The sequence below is a fragment of the Mastomys coucha genome, unplaced genomic scaffold (assembly GCF_008632895.1).
Source record: "Mastomys coucha isolate ucsf_1 unplaced genomic scaffold, UCSF_Mcou_1 pScaffold5, whole genome shotgun sequence".
Lineage (NCBI taxonomy): Eukaryota > Metazoa > Chordata > Mammalia > Rodentia > Muridae > Mastomys > Mastomys coucha.
The window spans coordinates 29067321-29082033 of NW_022196911.1; the positions used below are offsets into that span (position 1 = coordinate 29067321).

Consider the following 14713-nt stretch of genomic DNA (forward strand, 5'->3'; position numbering starts at 1 on the left):
TGATATTCCTAACTAGTTACAGTTACTAAAACATTTCAGGAAATCTACCGACTTTCATAAAATCCTGTCTGTCCAGAAGTCAAAAATTATTCAAATTAAAGATACCGTGCTTTTAAAATCACTTGTATCTTTCTGTGTATAACGATTTCTTCTGCTGAATGCAAAGAACGCTTTTGCGGAGGAAGAGTCAGGATGGAGCATGCGCAGCAGCGCTGACTTCCGTAGGCTTGAGGACTGGGGACTGCAGGCAAAGGTCCTCTCTGGGCTGATGGGATACCCTTAGGAAAAACAGGAGAAAGAGATGGAGGAGAGGGCCACCTGCTGTGCCGAGGATCTGTCACTAGACACCTTGACCTGTCTTTGGCCTTGCAAACTGAGATCATCCTGCTGCAGTGGAAGAGTGCCCGGAGAGCTCGGAGACTCCCCAGGCACAGTCCTGTTCTCAGGTTCGTTTCCTCCGTGAATGAGGGAACTGAAATCACGAAGTCAGTTTAAGTTCTTTTCTTCCGTTTATGCTAATGTCTCCCAGGCATGTCCCAGGCTGCCCGTGTTCTGCTACTGTTGGGAGCGGCTGCACTCTGTACATCTTACAGAGACTTGGTGTTTCTTTCTGCCTCCTTGCCCGCACTGGTAGCTTTGCCAACGTGTTAGATGTCACGGAGGGGCACTTCCACCTTGGGTAGTGAACCATTTATCTACTGCTTACAACACAATGACTTTCTCAGATGACTAACAGTACCTGGGGAGCTTGGTCCTCCCTGCACAGTGACACAGTGACACAGTGACCTTTACCCTCTCTGCATGGTCACTCTAGGAACGGTGGTTCTGCACCGCCGGCATTCTCAGCGTATGCTGATGAGTGGTGTTATTCCACGGATTCCAAGAAGTTTCCCTGGGGATTCCACAGAGCACGCTTCTGTAGCTCCATGATTTCATGTCCAAACCGGTCCTCACCGGACCTAGAGACACCAGCATAGCAAACGACCCTCTTCCATTTCCTTCCACTTAGGGCATTCATTCAATCTTGTAGCTCATGTTGTCTTGTACAGTATGTCTGGATGCAAATGACCCACATAGACAGTTTTACTTCTTGACTAAACAAGTGAACCATGTAACTGTCCCCGCCTCTAACTACACCTAACCACACGGAGAGGTTCATCTGTGAGGATCCAGAGAAATGCCTGTCTTGGGAAGCTCTTGAGAATCAGTAATTGCGAAGGTTCTTTTCTGGATATTATGTGGTGTGTATGTGTGTGTGTGTGTGTGTGTGTGTGTGTGTGTACGTACACCTGTGAAGGCTGAAGGTTAATGTCAGATGTCTTCCTATGATTTACTTATTGTCACTACCACCATCATCATCGCACCACCACCACCACCACCACCATCATCATTGTCATCATTATTGAAACAGGCTTTCTCACTGAACCAAGAGCTCGCTGATTGGTTAGACTGCTGGCCAGTAAGGCCCATAGTCTCTCCTGTCTTGCCTTTCCAGCTCTGAGGATAGTGGCACATGGTGCCCCCTGGCTTTGTTCATGGATTTGAGGCATCCAAAGGCAGGTCTCCATGCTTGCACAGTGAGCACTTCACCCACTGGTACCTTTTGCCAGCTCTCTGGACCAGTGTTGTCTCCAACTGTAATCTCAATATAGAGGTGGGGATGAATGAAGAGCCCTAGGTGGTAACAAAAAATAATTTTTTTCAGAAGCATAATTGATTTTAAAGGCCTCTATTTTGTGCCAATAGTTTTTTTCATTTTCATCGCTGAGTAATATTCCATTGTGCAGACTGTGCCTTGGGTTTGTCTATGCACCACCCATTGTCAGGCATTTGAGTTATTTTTTAGTTATCTAGCTGTTCAAAAAAGCTTTTGTGAATTTTTGTGAGTATATGTGCTTGCATTCCACTTAAATATGCAGGAAAGAGGTGGGTGATAATTGGGTAGGTACATATTAAACTTTTAAAGCAGTGGCTCTTAACCTTCCTAAAGCTGAAACTTTCATGTGGTGACCCCAACCATAAGGTTATTTCATTGCTACTTCATAACTGTGACTTTGCTACTGTAGCGAATTGTAAGGTAGATATTTGATCTGCAGGATATCTGATGTGTGACCCCTGTGAAAGGGTTGAGAATCACTGTCTTAAAGAACGGGTCAGATGTCTCTCCTCCATTAACCTTTCCTCTAAACACCCTCATGGGCACATCCAGAGACATGTCTCCATGGTGATGATTAAAACGCTTTAGGTTACCTCGACTATTTCTTTAAAACAGCTTTTTTATTTTTTACAGCTGTTGACTTTTAATACTTGGCAAAGGGGCGGGGCTATAACAGTCTCGTGACACACCAGTACACCCATTTCACTCACAAACACACCCTGCCCACAGTCAGACCGAAATAAAATCACAAGAAGGCGTCTCTGATGAAGAACCTTATAAAGGTTGTAAGTCTTTATCTTAATAGGCCCCTGAGAATTTTCCCCGTATGCTTAGGTGAAGGAAGGCAAAGAACAAGGTTTCCTGGTTCCTTAAGTGCTTTGTGCAGCTATGTCCACATCAGTTCCAAATCTCTGTTTTATTTGTTTTGTTTTTTGTTTGTTTGTTTGTTTTTCGAGACAGGGTTTCTATGTGTACTCCTGGCTGTCCTGGAATTCACTCTGTAGACCAGGCTGGCCTCGAACTCAGAAATCCGCCTGCCTCTGCCTCCCGAGTGCTGGGATTAAAGGCGTGCACCACCACCATCGAAATCTCTGTTTTAAACACACTCCCACCAGCAGAGAGTAAGTTGGAGCTCCTCCACGTCCTCTCCAGCACTGCATGTGAATAGTCTTAACCATAGCTACTTTGGCTAGTGTTGTTTGGTGGTTCATAGTTTGCCTTGTGTTCCCATGCTGACTAATACGGATGGGCCTTCATATTCAACCTTTTGGGTGAAGTAGCCGTTCAATTCCTTTGCTCCTTTGAAAGAGGTTTTTCTCTTATTGAGCTGTGAGAATTCTTTATAAATTGTAGATCTGAGTTCCACATGAAACACGTGCTGTGCAGATATTTTCTCAATATTTAGCTTGTCCCTTCATTTTCCTTATGGAGCCATTCAAACAGCAGATGTTCTGAAGAACTCAGAAGTTCTAAAAGAGAAGAAATTAGAGGAGCTAGGAAAGCTAATTACCCCAATTTAATCAGGATACATTGTACGCATGCATTAAAATATTACACTGTACTCCACAAATATATGAACGTGTGACATATCAATTAAAAAGAAAAATTAAAATAAAAAACAAAAAAAACTAAAGAGCAAGCGTTTTCATCCTGATAGAGTTCATTTTGTCATCTTGCACTTCTGTGATCGTCCTGTGTGAGAAATGTTTGTCTAAGTAACATCATAGATGTTCTCCTACATTTTAAAATGTATGTATACATTTGTGTATATATATGTATATATATATATACATATGTATACACACATACATATGTATACATATACACATACTTGGGTTTTAAGCTTAAGCTTATCATTCATTTGAGCTAATTCTTTTTTTCATTCATTAATTTATTTATTCACTTTACATCCTGATCTCAGCCCCATCTTCCCCCTCTCCTCCCAGTCCCACCCTTATACCCCCTTTCCAGGTTCCCTTTCCCCTTCTCCTCAGAGAAGGGAAGGCTCCCCATGGGCACTAACCCACCCTGGCACATCAAGTTGCAGTAGATCTAGGCACATCCTCTCTCACTGAGGCCAGACAAGGGCAAGCGGCTAGGGGATAGGGATCCATACAGAGGCAACAGAGTCTGGACAGAACACACACACACACACACACACACACACACACACACACACCCTATTGAGCTGATGAGCTAATTCCTGTATATGGCAAGGTACATGTGTTTTTGTTTGGATGAGAATGTTCCCATAGGTTCCGGTATTTGAACACTTGGCCCCAGCTGACGGTGCTATTTAGCGACGTTAGGGGAAGTGCAGCCTTGTTGGAGGAAATTCATCGCTGGGGATGGGTTTTGAGAGTTTATAGTCTTACTTCACTTCCAGTTCACACTCTGTCTTTCTTCTCAGCTCCCTGCTTTGGCTACTGGCCACCATATCTCATGTACCATTATGGGTTCTCCCTTTGGCACCATAAGACAATAAACTTCCATAAGTTGCCTGGTGTTTTACCCCAGCAACAGAGAAGTAGCTCACAGATATGGTATCTTTTCTTCACACATAGACCCTAACCCTAACCTCGGTTCTCAAAATCAGGGTTAGGGTTAGGGTTAGGGTTAGGGTTAGGGTTAGGGTTAGGGTTAGGGTTAGGGTTAGGGTTAGGGTTAGGGTTAGGGTTAGGGTTAGGGTTTCCCCAGTGCAGTTTCTGTTTTTAGCTATTCTCTCTGTGTCTTGATTATTGCAACTTAATAATAAAACTTGAAGGAATGCTAGGCCATTCATTTTGCTGTTGCTAAAAAAAATAATTTGATTTGGCTTAGGTAAGTTCTTTAACTTCTGTACAAAGTATGGAATAATTTTATCAATTCTGAAAGTCAAAAGCCCACTGGGATTTTAGCCGGAATTGAATCTATGGATGGATTTGAGGAGACACACCCAATACTCAGTCCTTCAACTCCTGGACATTTTCACCTTCTCTATTTAATTGCTTTAAACTTCCATGGAGCAGAACTTCAACTGTGTTAATTAAGTGTTTAGATTTTAATACTTTTGTTAATATTTGCTATTTGTGTCAGCATTGTGATGAGTATTGTTTTTCTAATTTTAATTTCTGATTGTAATTGAGTTGTTGTGTACAGATCTCGAATTCCATTTTCTTACTGAACACAACTATTAGCTATGTATGTATATGTATGTGTTTATATGTGTGTATCCATGTATGTATGTATGTATATAAGTATGCATGTATATTTATGTATGTATGCATGTATTTATGTGTGTATGTGTGTGTATGTATGTGTGTATATATGTGTATGTACATATGTGTATGTATGTGTGTGTATATATATATGTATGTGTGTATGTGTGTGTATGTATGTGTGTATATATGTGTATGTACATATGTGTGTATGTATGTGTGTGTATATATATGTATGTGTGTGTATATATTTATTTATATTTATATTTATATACATGTATATATGTAGGTATATATTTATTTGTAGGTTCCACTGGATTTTCTGAATGCATTTTCATGCCATTTGTGAGAATACACTTATACTTCACCCCTTTTCATATTATCTGCATGTCTGTTTGCTTCCTTGTCTTAGCGCACAGGCCAGAGCCTCCAGTGCAAGGCTGAGCACAAGTGGCAAGGGTGAGTCTCGTGGAATTCTGCAGTCTAACTCTGTGCTTCTCAGCCTTCCTAATGCTGTGATCTTTTAATACAGTGCCTCACAGCGTGGTGACCCTCAACCATAAAATCATTTCGTTGCTAATTTATAGCTGCAATTTTGCTACTGTTATGAATCATAATGTGCATATCTGACATGCAGGATGTCTGATATGGACCCCCAAGGAGGTCATGGCCTACAGCTTAAGAACCACTATTCTAGGAGCAAGGCACTCAGCTTTTAACTTGTAAGCATGATGTTGACGCTAGATTGTTTTGATAGGTGGACTTTATTATATTATAGGATATCTCTCATGTATCTAAATTGTGCTCAGTTCTGATCATCGAAGAATAATTTTCACTGGGCAGGGGTGGCACATGCTCTTAATCCCAGCAGTTGGGAGACAGAAACAGGCAGATTTCTGAGTTCAAGGCCAGCCTGGTCTACAGAGTGAGTTCCAGGACAGCCAGGGCTACACAGAGAAACCCTGTCTTGAAAAACCAAAAAAAAAAAAAAAAAAAAAAAAAAAAAAAAAAAAAAAAAAAAAAAAAAAAAAGTAGAAGAATTTTCAAATTCACTTTTTTGTATCTATTAGGGCAGCTATATTTTTATTTTTCTTTATTCTGATATTGTGCTAAAAGTTTTAAGAGATGTTAAACCAGCCTCATGTTCTTGAGGTAAACTCCACTTAATTATAATATGTCATTGTATTTTTAATATTATTGTATTTGATCCGGTAGTAATTTTGTCTATGCTTATGAGAGATATTAGTCTTCAACTAAGCATGTCCAAACTGCTGTATCTTTGCATGAGGCAAATGCTGGCCTTCTAAAATAGTTTGGACTGTATTCTTTCGTTTTTTTATTTCAGGAAACAATTGATGATGGGTTTGTCTTATTTTTCTTTAAATATTGGATGGAATTGACCAATGAAGTCGTATGAACCTGGATCAATTTTCCCCGTTTAGTCAATTTGTTCTATTGTTTTTAATTTTTAAGTGTAGTGAAATATGCATTCATCATGTTACCCATTGACCTTGCTTCAGATGGAGTCTTGCTATGCTGACTGGTTTTTATATTCATGTTTAAGCTGTCCTCCTGCCTCACCTTCCTGTGTAGCTCCCACACAGGTATATGCCACCACACTGGGCCTTATCCTCTTTAACCACTTTTAAGGGCATAGTTCAATAGTGTTAAGTACATTCACAAAGTTATGCCGCCATCTTCCAGAACCTTCTATACTGTGAAGACTGGAGCTCTATGCATTCTAAAACAAGGTTTGTTCCTTCTTCCTGTACTGACTGAGTTTAGTTGATCTTCAACTAAAGTTCCAAGAAAGTACAGTGAGTGGTATCTCAACTGTTCAGGGACAAACATTGGGGAAACATGTCATGCAAAATAATCAAATCAAATCAATTTATAATTGATTAAAATTTAAATGTAAATTATAAAATTGAAACTATTAAAAGAGAGCAGAGAAAAGGTTCTTGGTGCAGAATTGGGCATTAATGTTTAAATATAACCCAACATCCCAGTTAACAAAATCAAAACTATGTAAGCTACAGTCATTTGAAAAACAAAGGAAATAATCAATAGAGTGAAAGACAGCCTATATAATTGAAAAAAGTTTGAAAACTACATATTTGATAAGGAATGGATATATAAAATATAGAAGGAATTCAATCAAGCCAAAAGAAAAAAATCCACCCAAGCCACCCACTTACAAGTGGATAAGACCATGAGTGGGTGTTATTAAAAAATATACAAATGAATAATGGGAGTCAGGTGTAGTAAGGCACTTAAGAGGTAGAGACAGATGAATCTCTGTGAGTTTGAATATAACCAGAACAAGGTCTACAGAACAAATTTCAGGACAGCCAGGGCTACTTTGTGAGACCCCATCTCAAAACAAACAAACAAACAACTGAACAAACAAGAAGCAACTAATGAGTATCTTAAAGGTGTTCTTCATCATTAATCATAAGGTAACTGCAAATCAAAATCACAATGAGACACTACATTAAACCCGTTAGAATGGCCATGCTGTAGCAAGTGTTGGGGAAAAGAAGAGAAAGGGGAGAGAGAAAGGGGAGTCCTTAAACACTGTTGGCAAGTGTAAGTTAATACAACCACCGCAGGAAACAGTAGAGTTTCCTCGATGATGTAAAAATAAACCACCATAAAATCCAACAATTTTACTGATGGCTGCATTTACAGAGGAAGTGAGATTAATATCTGAGGAGGCATCTGTGCTACAACATTCACTGAAGTGGTATTCACAAGAGCTAAGACACATAATCAATGTATGTGTTCATCAATGACAAATGGCCAAAGACAATGCACTATGTGTGTGTATGTGAGTGGACACACACACACAGACACACAGAGTAATGTTATTCAGTCTGAAGGACAGAGAAATATAACCCAATAACCCAGTTATTCTTGTTATTTCTGGTAACATATTAATAGTTGAATAAGAAGCACATCAACTATAAGAAGCAAGGCACAGAAAGAAAACAGCACGATCCAGTTATATTATGATGATCAGTCTTTATCTTCAGCTTGATTGAACTTCAAATCACCCTGACAACACAGTTTTTTGTTTTTCCTTCAAGACAGGGTTTCTCTGTGTAGCTCTGGCTATCTTTGAACTCACACTTTAGACCAGGTTGGCCTTGAACTCAGAGATTTACCTGCCTCTGTCTCCTTAGTGTTGTAGACACAGTGGCCTCTGTGAGCTTCTAAGGCTTCGTCAGAGAAATGCTTGCCTAGGCAGCTGCTTATATCACGAGACCCTTTCAGTGGCATTTTCAGCTTCAGTTCTCTCCTTTAGAATGAATTTACCTCTTCAAAAGCTTTCATGGGTATGGTCTTGCCCCCAGGGCACCTTTCTTATGACCCGGCTTAGAGGTAATTTCTTTACCAATTATAGCTGCTTTCATAGCTTGTCTGCATTTTAAAGCTCCCTGTTCCTGTTGCAGAAGTTGCTATGAGAAAACACTGACAAAAAATAACTTGGACAAAAAGAGGAGATGCAGTCCGTTATGGGTGGGATGATATGGTAGCGGGTGAGAATGTCTGCCATATTGGATCTGCACTCAGGAAGTAAGAAGTGATGAATGCTAGCTAGGGCTCTGCCACCGTGGTCTCTTTATCCACTCTGGGAACTCACCCCATGAGATAGTGCACCCACACTTAGAGTGGGACTTCACTACCCAGTTAGAACTTTCTGGAAATGCCCCCAGGGATGACATATCTAGAGCTTTATTTCCTAGATGATTCTAAATACAGTCAAATTGACAATAAAGATTATGCACCACAGTATGGCGATAAGTTACAAAGTTACTGGTATGTGTTACTCTTTCTTAGTGGCTAATGATAATGGTGTAGCATCTTGGAATACTGCAGTCATTTGTTTGGGGTGGGGGAACACTAACAGAATTTAGTGCAGACTTTGCACCAAGTACAACTTTTAGGTTTGTTCAGCTTGCTCTGCATAGTATCTTTTTTAAAAAAGATTTTATTTGTTTTATGTATGTGAGTACACTGTAGCTGTCTTCAGATACATCAGAAGAGGGCATCAGATTCCATTACAGATGGTTGTGAACCACCATGTGGTTGCTGGGATTTGAACTCAGGACCTCTGGAAGAGCAGTTGGTGCCCTTAACTGCTGAGCTATCTCTCTAGCCCTTTGTATAGTATCTTAACACGTGGTTGGCATCCATATAAAAATGGGCAGATTATATTTACAAGTCCAGATTTTCAGCTTTCTTTTGAAAGTGGCTAGGGCTGATAGCATCCGATCTATATCCCAAAATGGGGGCGATTCCTTGGTCGGAGTCTTGTCTCTTTTTATACTGGGCCATGTGTTCTCTGCTTTGTCCTTCATTTTGTTAATCTACTTGACTTCATGTACACATTGAACTTGATAGTTCCTGGACTAGTGCTTAAGAATGAAGCAACGTTCTGAGTTAAAATCACTCCTTTATCATTTATAGTTATTTGATCATATTGGTATGTGTGTAACCTCTGTTACATGTACACATAGCTTATGTAACCTCTGTGCCATGGCTTCCTTATTATTAAACAGGGATAATTATACAGCCAACCCCAAGGTGATAAGCATGGAATGATAGGAACTTAGGAGGTGAACTATTTAGCATGTAGTAACTATTCAGTAAGTGACTTGTACTTTTATAATTCGAGCTCAAAGTAGACAGTAGAGTGGTGTGGTAGATGTGGTACTAAGCTTTCTTGCCCAGCTTGACTTCCATCCCACTGTGCTGCTGTGAGTTTTAATGTCTTGTGTGTTATATAAAGTAGTAAAATGATGCCCTAGTTTCTTCTTTTCTAGCTGCTGTGACAAAAATACCCTGAGGAAAGAAACTTAGGAAGAAAGGAGTTCATTTTGCTTATCGTCCACCACAGCAGGGAAGGCATAGCAGAAGTTTGAGAGAGAGGGTCACATCATATCCATGCTCTGAGAGCAAAGAACATATGCAGGCTTGCGTTCATGTCTCTGTCTCCACTCTTATTCGGTTCAAGATTGCCTGCTTAGGGAATGACTCTGCTCATAGTGAACAGGTTTTTCCATCTCAATGTAATCAAGATAATCCTCCATAGACCAGCCCATAGACCAACCCGATGTGCATTATAACTCACTGAGATTCTTTTCTAGAAGATCCTAGATTGTATCGCATTGACAGAACTAACCATTACACATGGCATATGACAAGATGTGGAACACAGAAGATCCAAGTAAACTTCCTAAAGCAATGAAAAAGGTTATTGGTATTTGTTGATGCATGTTCCCCAAAACACTAGAACTGCATGTAGCTTCAGATGAAGCCAGAGGTAGCAACTCAGTGACATCAAAAGTCTACTCCTCACAGAGGGTGGTGGCTCATTCTTCATGTGGGAGGCCGGTGGCTCTCTGTAAGTTTGAAGCCAGACCAGACTACGTAGCAAGTTCTAGGCTAGCCAGAGGACACAGTGAGATCCTGTCTCAAATATAAAACAAACAAACAAACAAACAAAGAGTCTAATTCTCTTCATTTCTTTGTCTTTATGTCTGGAACATATGTTGACCTTGCAGATTGTAAAATAGGTAAGTGTGAATTGTGTATTTTACATTGTCCTGCAGAAAAACGAACAACTTCATTATATTATTGTGCTCAAAAGCCCTAACACTGTTGGTATTGAAAGTGGTTCCTGTTTTAAGTCTATTCCCAAGCCAATCCTTGCAGCCAGCGGTATGGGAGGTAACAGTTGGTTGGCATGGCATACTTCCGTGTTCTTTGTTCATAGAACTGGCGTGTAGTCATCTCTCCAGCATTTTATGGGTCTTCAAAGTTCCACTCAGTGGGGTTGGCTGCCATCAGAGTATGCTCAACTCCAAGTTTTAGACTAGAGCACTGAGCTTGTTTTCATCTACTGTTGATTTGATCCTTGTTTTGATGTGGAAGGACCTCTCACTTGAGTTTCTCCAAGAAACCATATGTCTGTCTTAACACTGATTCTTGGCTTTATTTCCCACAGAGAAGAGTAATTTGGTTTGGACTCATGGACTTTCTTATGTCTGTTTTCAGTTGTAGCTTTCATGGCAGCTACTTTCCAATTCCTTCTGGTGTTTGTGTGTCATGAAAGCCGGGACTGAGCTTTAGCTTCTCCCAGAAATAAAACTGCTGTGGATATTGGAGGTTGGCTAAGCCTACTTCCAGCTATGTTAGCAGATACCTCAGTGTTTCTGGGAACTATATTTTCATCTCAAAAACAGATTCTCAGGACAACAGGGCTGTTAAGAAGCTTGTGATTGCACGCCTCCTGTTACTGTAACGAAATCTTGGAGGCTAACTCCTTCCTATAGAAAAGAGTGTTTTAGGTTACAATTTTGAAGGCTGTAAGTAGCAAGTTGGATAGCCCTTTGGTTCACTTTCTAAAGTGAGCCTCCCATGGCAGATGGCATCATGACAGGAAAGATCACATAGTAAGACATAGCAAGGCACAGTAAGACAAAGATCACATAGTAAGAAGCCAGCATACAGGGGAGCAGGCACACTTGCTCTTTTTTTAAACAAACTAGTCTTGAGAACTAACTAAGGTCCTGGGAGAAGTACCTAAATTCCTTCCAAGGACAGCACAACCAGTGCCTATTGTCTTGTAGCACTTCTGTATCTTAAAGGCTCTCATACTATCTCATACTTCAGTAACAAGGCCACAGTCCCAGCATAGGATTATTTGGTGTGTGTTGGGGGTACATTCAGGATATGTCCAAGCCACAGCAAGACTTAAAATATATGCAGAGAGAATTTCTTAGCTGGAGGTAACCTCAAGCTGAGCTATTCACTCTTCAGAGACATATCATGTACTACCCTGTATAAAATATAGAGCCTCACTTCTATCATGACACACCCTTATTATCCTCATTGAAAATAATTTTGTTATTCATTTACTTCCACTTGAGTATAGAACTCATGAGAGTAGGACACGTACCCATCTGGTTGATTATAGGTTACTACTGTGGAAAATTGAAGGCAGTGTTGTTGAGGATACTAGGAGACAGAGGAGACCTCCAAGATCCCTTACCGAGGGGGGAAGGATGTAGGGTATTAATCTACTACTTCCCAAGATACTCTGATGACCTACGCATTCCACTCTGCTCTGCCCACAGACAGAGTGGGACTTTTGTGACCAGAGTAAATCTGGGCCAAAGAGCCCTCCGCCAGAGATTTGGCACTTGCAGTTGGTAGCAGCTGAGCCCACTTGTACAGTGATGGTGAGTGCTGAGGGGATGGGAATGTAGAGAAGGCAGCCAGAGCATCTACACCACAGTTGACTGGCAAACGGTGACCATTTTGGGTAATTCAGGAAGACAAGCTTGAGACAGGGCCAGTGTCCTTGGTGTCACAGCATGTCACCAAGCCTGGACAGACTCATCCTTTCGTCTGATTATTAATCTGAAGAATGTTTTAAATCTTCCCATTCTAATTTTTTGTCTGAACATCCTGAGGGGGCTCAGGGCTCATTTTGGATTCTTACTGTGGTCTGGCTAATATAGGGATAAAGGTATAGCCATTTCTTTATCCTAGAGTCAGGCTTCTCAACCTTAGGTGCATACTGGTGTCACTTGGAGAGCTATGAAATAGAGCGAACCTCAGCGTTCCACCAACAGGGAAGAAACTAGAGCACTGCATCTCTCTTAACTGACTGCAAGTGATTGGGACTTTTGGGAAGTGTTCTCAGTTTCTCAGATCATGGGGAATTCTCTTACAGAGGGTGGGTGCTACACGGAGGAGGTCCCCTTACTTCTCCGAGCTTCAGGGGCCTTATAAGTAAAACCAAGAATCTATCTTCCAGAATGTTCTACTATGAGCATGAAATAAGAGGATGTGTATAAAACATGTAAAACAGCCCTTGACAGAACCTTTTCAAGGAAGCTCTTCTTAGAGAAATTTTTTTAATGTGTTAGGAAATATTTAATGTGATAACACAGGGAAGATGTATGACATTGGACCCAAGTAATCATCTTATGGTTATAAGATGGAACTACTTGATCAATCTTTGAACTTTACATCATCAGCAGAGAGGACTGGTCCTGTTCATCTCTAGTTGTGCCATAGGGGGCTCTGGGATTTTTATATTGGAGTCTTGGGAGGAGCAATTCTATTGGAAAGGAGGTGTTGTCTGGAAGTAGCACTTTCTCACGGTCACAGTATTTTAATTGCATGTTACTGAGGATGGTTTAAGGGTGAAGGCATGTGGCCCCAAGAAAGTACTAGCAACCCAAAGCCAGAAGGGTGGACTAGCCACCCCTTGTCACAACTTGCCTCTCCTGAGCCATGGAGTCATAGAAGAAGTAATTGAGAGTGTACGAAATAGTTTTGTTTATTGATTAGAACAGGGTATAAAAGTACAGCATTTCGCAGGCATTCTGGACCTTCTGGGAGGGACATGCAGTGCTGGGCTTGAGCAGGGGATGGAGAGGAGGGATAGACCACTGGACAGCGATTTCCCTCCTGGGCATGTTAAGAGACTTGCTCTATGACCACAGGTGCTAGTGTGGCAGAATTATTAGTCCCTACCTCTGGAAAAAAAAATGACATGGGCAGTTTGCATCATCTGATATCACCATGCTTAGTAATTCAGTCCTATTCTATATGTGGTAGGTGCTGCCTCTCCCAATAATTTCATGGTAAGCTCTAGGTGTTCCATAAAACGCTCTTTCTTCCCACCAGAGGAAGAGAAGCAGGCACATTGGCTTGGGAGGCCATTGGAGGATGGTGCATATTTGGCTCAGATTCATCAGGGTCTGCCTGAGTTGGAGGCAGTGAGTTGGGGGTATGTATAAGCATGAAACTGTGCACTATTGATTAAGCTCAAGCAGAGGGGCCTTCCACAGGGCAGCAGCATGAAGAGATGGGCATGCTTCCAAAACAAACTTGGATTTCCGTTCGTCCCTCTCAAGAGGAATAAGGAGGAAGAGTTGGCAATCAGAGACTGGGCCACGTGGTGCCAGGTTTTGTAGAAAGTCTTCAGCAGAGAATTCTTCCAAAGTGTAAAAGGTATTTCTGTCCCAAGAGTTGGTGTGTAAAATTGGAACAAGGGCAGATGAGGACATTAAGGTGTTCGTCAGTGTCTCTGAGAGCAGGATGGCCAGTGTCCTCAGTTACATGACATTTTGGAACAGCTGTAGAGATCTCATGATGTTGTCATCCTGGGGAGAGGAGTGGGAGAGAAGACAGTTAGAGCCATGTGACGCCCCTGCTTGAGAGCTGAGTAACTCTGAGAAAATCTCAGAGTGGGGTTTCTATGCCCAAGGAATTCTGCAGCAGCATTACAAACAAGGAGCCAGGGCTGGAGGTCTAGCTAGCCATCACCTCAAGGCCAGAGGTGCCATGCTGGCATTTAGGGGAGAAAGTCCAGGGCCCATGGAACAGTGCATTGCTTTTCTTTAAGATGCTCCATCAATGGATTGTATGAAATGATTTTCCACATCTATGTGGATTGGTTTTCCTGTTTATTTGATTACTGTGATTAATTATACTGACTAATTCTTGGATATTAATCCAACCTTGCAATTTCCCATCCTAGGACTATGATAGCCTGATCGATCAAGCTGAGAAAGTTCTCCTTTATTCTCTATTCCTTGAGATTAGTATTGTTTCTCCCCTCACATACTTGGAAGAATGTACTACAGAAGCTATTTAAGCCTGTCGTTTTCTTTGGGGGTAAAGTTTTAAATTACAATTCAAAGCCTTTGAGACATAGGACTTCTTACATTTTTGCTTTCCCCACTCATTCATTTTAATAAGCTGTGTTATTTATTTATTTATTTATTTATTTATTTATTTATTTATTTATTGGCTTTTCGAGACAGGGTTTCTC

General features: G+C 41.0%; 1 protein-coding gene across 4 annotated transcripts in view; it reads right to left on the reverse strand.

Annotated features, from left to right (window-relative positions):
• Positions 1-13188: 13188 nt before the first annotated feature.
• Kcnip1 (potassium voltage-gated channel interacting protein 1) overlaps positions 13189-14713 on the reverse strand; it is a 389100-nt gene continuing 387575 nt past the window's right edge. For all 4 annotated transcript variants that reach the window (XM_031350737.1, XM_031350738.1, XM_031350736.1 and 1 more), the window contains one exon: positions 13189-14042. In XM_031350737.1, the coding sequence (XP_031206597.1) occupies positions 13995-14042 (48 nt within the window). In that variant the 3' untranslated portion in view covers positions 13189-13994. The remainder of the gene's footprint in view (positions 14043-14713) is intronic.